Raw genomic sequence first — 9,085 nt, 5'->3', positions numbered from 1 at the left:
AATGTTGAGGTCCCATTTTACGGAAATGTCGATGGAAATTTCGATCTAACAATATTTCGAGAAAATACATGTAAATTGTGAAAATTGATGAAAACTATTTGAATTACAAAATAAAACGTTGATTATAGCTTAATTAGACTATAATGGATCACTTTTACCCATCATATGTAAAAACAATGAGTAACTTACTAATGAAAATGTTGATGTCGATGAAAATGTTGGAACAAGATAATAAAAATTGATGAAAATTATTTGAATTAGTAAACTAAAGTTCAATGTTGCTTAATTATATTTTTTGAATCAAATATAGTTTTTAGTTACATAGATATGAAATATCGATATATATAAGATGAAATAATCGTAGAAAATTTGAAATATAGAATTTTATTTTAAGTGGTGATAATATATTAGGTTACGTTTGGTTGGTAATCATAAAACAAAAATTTGAAAATAAGGGATTTAATGAAAACCAGAGTTGTATCGTTTGTTTTCAGATATGTGTTTCGCAGCAGATTTAGTAATTGAATATCAATTTTAAAAATTGTCCAATATGTATTTACTAATATATTTGTAAATTAGAAGTAGTTATAAAATAAATTTTAGTTTAATCTAAACTTATATTAATTAATTTATTAACATTTTTGTATGAATTTTGCATAATTATTATTTTACAAGGTTATATAATTTAAAATACATTATATTTTACCTGTTTTAATTTTAACAAACATAAAATGAGTTTACAATATGAAGTGATACATTTATTAAAGTTTTTATCTTTTGTTAATGTAACTCTGCATCTTAAAAATTTTAAATTCTTAATCTGAAAACACTGAAAACATAAAAAAGTCGTTTTCAGAATTTCTACTGTTTAGATCACTTAATCCGAAAACAGTTTTAAAAAAATGAATCTCCAAATTCCTGCCAAATGCGTATTCGCTGAATCCATTTGATTAAGTGAATTTGAAAATAAAAAATAGAATCCGAGTTTCTAACCAAACAGGCCTTTAAGTAGAACAAGTAACTTGATTGAGTGAATTAAAATTAAGTTTGGAATTTGTGTAAATTTGATTGGAAAAGTTGAGTGATAGTTTGTTTGAGAATAGCTTTGAAAAATGTATAAATTTAAATTTGAAAAGAAAAATAAGAGAAGTTATGTAAAAATAAAAACAATAATAAAATAATTTGAGTGAATTAGAAATAGTTTGGAAATTGTGCATAGATGATGAGAAAAAATGAATAAAAAAGTAAAAAATGTAAAGAAATCAATGTAAATTTAAAATAAATCAAAATCAAAATGAAGTGGAGTGTGGAGTGGATGTGGACATGGGGCTATTAGTCTATCCCTACGGGAGTGGGGGAAAACGACTTTATCCCGTTGTATCGAGCTAGTCGATACAGCGATATGTTGATTGAAATGTCGACATGTTGAACAACATTTAATACATTGAACATTTACTACATTGAATAAAAATAATGATTAATTTGTGTAAATATACAAGAAAGAGAGTCAAACTTAAAATAGTAGGATTTTTTTATTTATAAGAATTATAGTTTTCTTTTATATGGGATAAAACTTTTTAAAGAATTTTATTTAAAATTTAAAATATTTTTATCAATTTCAATTTTTTTATATAAAAAATAAAACAAAAATTATAACATTAATTATTAATTATTATTACATATTTAGAAATTTATATAAATATTTTAATGAATGAAAATAATAATTTATATATATTTAGCAAATTTCAATAAAAAAAAAACTAAAGGAAACTTGAATCAAACCAGTGTCTCAAATTTCAAGCGTCATGTCGACATGTCGAAGAAACGTCAAGGAAACGTCTTTTTTTTTTTTTACTTATAATCTATAAATTGATTTTTTTAATAATTTGAAAAGATATGCCCACTAGTGGTGTCGATGGATATTTCGATTAAATGATTTGAAAATATATATATAGTTTGTTTGGGTGAGATACCGTTGGAATTGATTTTTTTCCCTAAATAATTTGAAATCGACTTTTTTTTTCTTTTTTTACCTAAGTTTGTTTCCGTCTCTTTTATCTCTTATAAAAAAAAAATAAACCTCGTAACAAATAAGTAAATCTGACGAGAGAGAATTAAATCTTTTCTAAAACAAATTAAGGAGGTTTGCCCATTTAAATTTGCCTCAAGATTATAGGTTTATTTGAATTAAAAGAAAGATCATCTTTGGTATTAGTTAAATTATATCACCCTATTTGAATATAATAAATTTTATTTTTCAAATTTTTTACCTATTTCACATATCTTGTTTAATTATGCAACTAAATATTAGATTTGATTATAAATAATCGATAAACAATAACTTTAATTACTAATTCAAATAATTTATATGCAAGTATATAAATGATTTTGTTCTGACGTTATTATTGCAACAACATTTTCATAAGCATATTATTGATATATTTAGATATGATGGTCAAAATTTAACAATTATGAGTCAATTAAGCTACAATTAAGTCTTATTTACTAATTCAAAAAGTTTGCATCAATATCCATAATTTATGTGTTTTTTCTCGAAATATTCATCGACATTGACCTCGACATTTCCATCGACATCGATATTTCGAACATTGAACCAAACCACAAAATGATTGGTACATGCACATTACCTATTCTACAAAAAATCTACCACTAATTGGATTGAGAACTCAGTTCACATATTTATAAAGAAATAGAGAGAAAAATTGAATGTCAAAATGCAGTCATCAATCTCACATTATTGAAAAGATAAGAGAGCCAACAAAAGTTTATGATATGTACGAGATACTTCTCTCATTGGTAATTGATTTTGGGATAACAACACATAGACCTTTTAAGACACCTCATTACATAAATTTTTAGAAATTCTGATATTTGTAGGAGACTAATTTCCTCCATCTGACAAAATAAATAATAGGCTGCAAATGGGTGTTCAAAATCAAACGGAACTCTAATGGATCAATCGCTCGTTATAAAGCAAGATTAGTTGTTCAAAGGTTCCATTAGGAAGCCGATATGGATTACACTGAGACTTTCAGTCCAGTGGTGAAATCAACTACAATGCAGGTTCTTACTCTTGCTTTATTCAATGGCTGGCTTTACGTCAGGTTGATATAAATAATGCCGTTTTGCATGGCCTGCTTGCTGAATGAGTCGCCTGGAATGGTTGTTTCGACCCAATTTGGAAAGGTGTGTAAATTAACCAAGGCACTTTATGGTTTGAAGTAGGCTCATCGTGCCAGGTAATAGACTGAGTTCCTTTCTTCACTCACTTGATTTTGTGAACTCTAAGGCTGCCAATGAGTCCCTTACGGAGTATATCACTCGGTTCATGGACGAACATGTCAAGGTGGTGAGCTGCATTGACGACATTGCCATGATGTATTTCACGACGGGGTTGAACGACTGGAACCTGACGATCGAGTTTGGAAGCCACCCGCCGGCCTGTCTTAACGAAATGCTCTCCCGAGCTCGTCAGTATATTAACGGTCTAGAGCTGTGGAAGGCCAACGAAGCCAGGAGAAGCAGCTGCAGCAGGGACCGGGACCCCAAGTCTCTACCCTCCAAAAAGCGGCGCGGTGATGATCGAAATTCATCTCGACGAGTCGATGACGACAATAGTAGAGGCCGACGAGATGAAATAATCCCTTCAAATTGTCACGGGCCAAAGTTCGACAGGTTCACTCCGCTGAATGCCTCGATCGCTGAGATCTACGCGGCAGTCGAAGACACCGACCTAGAGGCACTCTTTGCAGCTCTGGAAAAGCTTTGCCGACCTTCGGGAAAGCGAGACAAGTGACTCTACTGTCGATTCCACAAGGATCACGACCATGATACCTCACGTTGATTGCATTTAAAGGAGCAAGTCGAGGATTTGATCCGGAGGGGTTATCTGAAGAAATACGTCGGCAACAGGGAGCGAGCAGAACCAGAAGGGTCCGCTCGGGAATCGAAGCAAGAAGGGTCGAAGCCGCCCAGACGAAAAAAGGATCGCCCTCCAGTCATAAATACCATTCACGAGGGTCCAAGTGGGGGGCAGTCGAGACAGAAAAGCAAGGCTTTAGCTTGAGAAGCAGCGCATGAGGTCTGTGCCCCGTACCCCAAGGAACCTGTGATGCCGATCTTGTTTGACGAGCAGGACAGTGAAGGGGTGCATATGCCCCATAACGACGCTTTGGTAATCGCCCCTCTGATAGATCATGTGAAGGTCAGGAGAGTTCTTATTGATGGCGGGGCGTTGACCAACATATTATCCTTCTCGACCTACTCGGCTTTGGGGTGGGAGAGAAGACACCTGAAGCATAGTCCAATGTCCCTGGTCCGCTTTGCAGGGGAGACAGTCAGCATAGAAGGATGCATCTCGCTCCCTATAACCATTGGCGAAAGGGAGCACCAAGTGACCAAGGTTACCGAGTTCGTCGTAATAGACCGCACCTCGATGTACAATGCCATTCTTGGTCGGCCTCTGATTCACGACCTTAAGGCGGTCCCCTCTACTTTTCATCAGGTTCTGAAATACTCCGGTCGGAATTGCAACGGTCCGAGGTGAATAAAGAACCTCGAGAGAATGCTACGCAACTTATATGAAAGGGACCGCCACTTGCGCAGCGATTATGGAGCTCGAAACGATCACACCACAGCATGACGCCGAGGCAGAGCTCAACCGCGGCCCATCGGCAGAGGAGTTAGAACTCGTCCCGATTATGGGGGCAGACAAGCAGGTCAGTATTGGCAGCAAACTGGGGGCCGAGATAAAGGAAGAGCTCATCGGTTTTTTAAAGGCGAATTCTGGTTTGTTCGTATAGTCCCATGACGACATGCCGGGTATCGACCCAAATATAATGGTGCATAGGCTTAATATAGATCCTAATTATAGGTCTGTGAGGCAAAAACGTCGGCCTGTCGCGCCGAACGAAGTAATGTAATTTGTAAGGAGGTGGAAAAGTTGTTACGAGCTAATTTCATAAGAGAAGTTCATTACTCCGCGTGGCTTTCCAATGTTGGTTTAGTTAAAAAGCCTCTGTATTGACATTACGAGACTCAATAAGACGTGTCTGAAAGATAGTTTTCCCCTCCCTCGGATAGATCAGCTCGTCGATGCGACGGCAGGACACGAGCTACTCTCTTTCATGGATGCCTACTTCGGATACAAACAGATCCGGATGCATGCCCCCGACCAAGAGCACACCTTAGCCTCATACTCCTGATGCATACCCCCTACTCCGAATCAAACAGACCACTTAGCCTCGGCCTACGAAACCGACCTACCAATAATGGTGCCAGTGGAAGTGCTCGGTGAGCCGTCCATCGACCAGCCGAAAATAATGGAAGTCCAGTCAGCTCAGCCCACATGGATGGATCCGATAAAAAATTTTCTGACCAGTGGTTTAACTTTGGTAGATCAGAGTCGGGCTAAGAAGCTCCAACGTCAAGCGGCTCATTATAGAGTGCAAGAGGGCAAGCTCTACAAGAGGGGGTATTCTTTACCATTGTTGCGGTGTCTCAACCTAGAGGAGGCAAGGTATGTTATTCGCGATGTCCACAAGGAGTTGGCGGGAATCATGGTGGAGCTCGGTCAATGGCCACGAAGATCATCCGACAGGGCTACTATTGGTCGACGATTGACCACGATGCTAAGGAGTTCACAAAGCATGTGACAAGTGCCAGTGCTTCGCGAACATCCTGCGACAACCCTCGGAGATGCTGACGTTGATCTCAAGTCCTTGGCCTTTCGCTCAATGGGGGCTAGATCTGATTGATCCACTACCAAAGGCTAAGTGGCAGCTGAAATATGTAGTGGTGGCGGTGGACTATTTTACCAAGTGGGTAAAGGCTGAGCCCCTAGCGTCCATTACCGAGGATAAGGTCGTTAGTTTTGTGTGGAAGAACATAGTATGTCGGTTCAGCATACCGTACGCCCTCATTACCGACAACGGCAAGCAATTCGACAGCGCTCGATTTAATCGATTCTATCAACAGCTCGGTATACGCCATTTCAGCTTGTCGCCAACTCATCCGAAGTCAAACGGGCAGGTTGAAGCTATTAACAAAATTAACAAACGAGGCTTGAAGACGAAGCTTGAGTCTTTGAAGGGTCGGTGGGCGGAGAGTTGCCAGAAGTGTTGTGGTCCTACCGAACTATGCCGTGCCGCGAGACGTCGTACAGCCTAGCGTTCGAGTCAGAAGCTGTCATTCCGTAGAGATCAGCATGCCAACACTCCGATTTGAAAATTTTGACGAGTAGACCAACAGTGAAGCTCTCCTTCTAAATCTTGACCTGCTCGAAGAAAAAATGTCTCACTCCCAGCTCAAGTTAGCAGAATACTAGAACCGTATGGCTCAGTACTACAACGCCAGGGTAAGAGTCCGAATGTTCGAGCCTGGAGACCTCGGACTCAAGAAGGTGACGCAGCATGTTGGAGCCCTGGAACCAAATTGCGAGGGCTCGTACAGAGTTTTAAAAGTAGTTCATCCTGGAGTTTACCTACTGTCCAACCTAAACGGGAGACATCTCCCTCATCCGTGGAGCCGAATACTGACGAGTTTATCATCAGTAGGGCAAAAGAAAAACTTATGTAAACCGAGGTGTAAATTCCCATTTATTAATGAAAGTCGAACTCCAATGACTTGTAAAAAATTTGACTATACTCATTAATGTCGTTTATTAGTACCGAGCTACGTCAAATGGGGGTAAGGAAGGTTGCGTGGTATGACCTATGCTAGACCATAACGAGAAAGGCTTTGACACCTTTCAAACTTTGGGAACACTGGTCAGCTCGTAAGAACCTAACCATCCCTTGCGGTTTGAACCCACCGCCGAGTCGAGTTACCTCGGTTTGTAAGTCGTTGGGCAAGGAAGAGATTATCCAGACTTGAGAAAGTCAAATAATAAAATTGAAATTAAAAGTGTAAAGACTTTGGAAGGAGCAACTCAAGTCTAAGCAAAACCTCGTTTCATTGAATTAAAATATGATTAGAGTTGAGGTATATATGCCTCAGCTCGGTACAATATTCATGTTCTAAAAGAAAGATGAGAGAGAAACAGTAGAAGGAAGAAAAGAAAGAGCTATTCCTCGAGAGGATCATTAGGCTTGTGGCTCCTGCGTCGGCATTAGCCGTCTCGGCTCCCTCACCAGCGTCGGCAAAACGGTTGACCCAGATGGCCTCATACTCCTGCTCAGCAGTGGCGATGGCTTCCTCCGAGCAAGCAGTCTCCAACTTCTCAATGGCGTAGTAGAAGCCCTTGTCCGCCATGTCGCGCGCCAGGTCGTCAAATTTGGCGAACTCCTTCTCCTTCTTCTCCAAGTAGGACCAGCTCGCCATGTTCTGCTGAGCCTCCTTCTAGTCCTTCTCCGCAGTCTCAACCCGCCCGCTGGCATTCTACAGGTCGGCACGGGCCTGAGTGATCAAGGCTCGAGACCTGTCGATCTCGACCTCCTTCTCAGCTCGAGCTCACTCCACCTCTACTTCGAGCTCTGAGATCCATTGTTCATATGAGGCCCGAGCCTCCTTCTCCTTCAGGTCCCGACCCTCGAGCTCGGAGCTCACCATGGATGCAGAAAGGCAGGCATGGTAGTGTAGCTGCAAAAATTGATGTTAAAGAAAAAGAAGGGAGAAAAGGAAAAGATGAGTGAAAGCGAGGTTACCTCTACAGTAAGAGCCATCGTCTTCTTCAGTGCCTCCGCAGGGTTCTCCGGCGTCTGGACAGCTCGCTCCACCCCGCGAGAGTTTGAAGACCCCACCTTCGTCGTGACTTCATGAATGCTGGGAGGGGAGAAGGCAAGCTTGAATGGAATGCAGAATCCATCACAGGATTGCGACGAGGAGGGGATCCTTCCTCTGAGTCGACCACGATGGGGGGCGGAGGAGATTTGGAGGTGACCTCCTTAGATCGAAATGCATCCCTCCCCGTTTCTTCCGAGCCAGAGGGGCTATAGACCCCTCGCCCCCTACGACCGTTTGCAGAGGCTCGGCTTGTAAGGCCTGAACCTTGACTAGGTTAGCGAGCCCGGGGGCTAGAACGTCGACGCTACTCGTGAACTGACGAGCTTGGGGAGCTGCAGATTAAGCAGTCAAGGTCGAAGCGCGCTACTGCTTTCAGCTACCGAGGGCGATGAATTTGGAAGCCATCTCTGAAAAGAAGTCGAGGTTAGTAAGGAGATCTCAGGTACGAGCTAGAATACGAAGCATAGTTTACCTTCAGTAGTCTTGCGTTTCTCTGGTCTGCGCTGCCAAGGTTTAGGTATCTTCTTGTACTCGTCTGGATGGTTATGCAGTCTGAGGCCACTGGAGAAGAGGTGGGAGTTCGGAACGAGAGCCTCACCCCACAGGTGTACCTCAGGTTCCGACCTTGGGCGCGCTTGATGATCTCCCATAACTTGTTGTTTATCCTCGGGATGGGAGATGGCAGAGCTGCATCACAAAACATTGTAAAAAAAAAAGGAAGCAAAAAAAACCTAAAAAGAACCTAACTCTTACCTGAGGCACTCACCTATGTCTCCGAACTCTACTGGGACGTGGTAGATCGGCTCACCCCCTTCATTTTTCACGAGCCAATCGCCGGAGACGAGGAACCAACTCTCCTTCCAGTTCTTATTAGAAGAGGGGTTCCTAATGAGCTGACCTAAATTCCTACGAGCAAAGAGGTAGTACCTATCCTCCTCCTCGTTGGAAGCTTTGACTGTATGGATGGCTAAGAGTTGATCTACGATGAGCCTGTCCTCATCCTCGTCTCAAATGACCCACCATAACACATAAGCCCCGAGCACAGTGGCCCATCCATTAGGAGAGAGCTGAGCTGGGGCGAGGTTGACCGCGCTATGGAACCTCTGGATGAATGGATGAAGAGGAAGTCTAACCCCCCTACTAAATATCTGGGAATAAAAACTGACGAAGCCCGAAGGGGGATCCTCGAGGTATTCGCCAACGTTGGGCACCCTAAGCTCTATAGAATCAGGGATAAGGTATGTTTTACGAAGCTCGACTAGTCTACCTACTGAGCAGGTCGAGGGAGGAAGCTCGACTACCGGGCCAGCAGTAGGGGTTTCCTGAGGTGGAAGCTAGGTTA

General features: G+C 41.4%; 1 protein-coding gene across 1 annotated transcript; it reads left to right on the top strand.

Moving 5' to 3' along the window:
- Positions 1-4,132: 4,132 nt before the first annotated feature.
- Positions 4,133-4,567, top strand: LOC148212826 (uncharacterized). Its single transcript, XM_088120383.1, has one exon. It carries the CDS (start codon positions 4,133-4,135, stop codon positions 4,565-4,567), a length of 435 nt encoding a protein of 144 aa, XP_087976509.1.
- Positions 4,568-9,085: the final 4,518 nt, after the last annotated feature.

This window comes from Momordica charantia (genome assembly GCF_013281855.1).
Source record: "Momordica charantia cultivar OHB3-1 chromosome 2 unlocalized genomic scaffold, Mcharantia_2.0 BLBB01000002.1, whole genome shotgun sequence".
NCBI lineage: Eukaryota > Viridiplantae > Streptophyta > Magnoliopsida > Cucurbitales > Cucurbitaceae > Momordica > Momordica charantia.
This window is presented reverse-complemented; position numbering and strand designations above follow the sequence as displayed.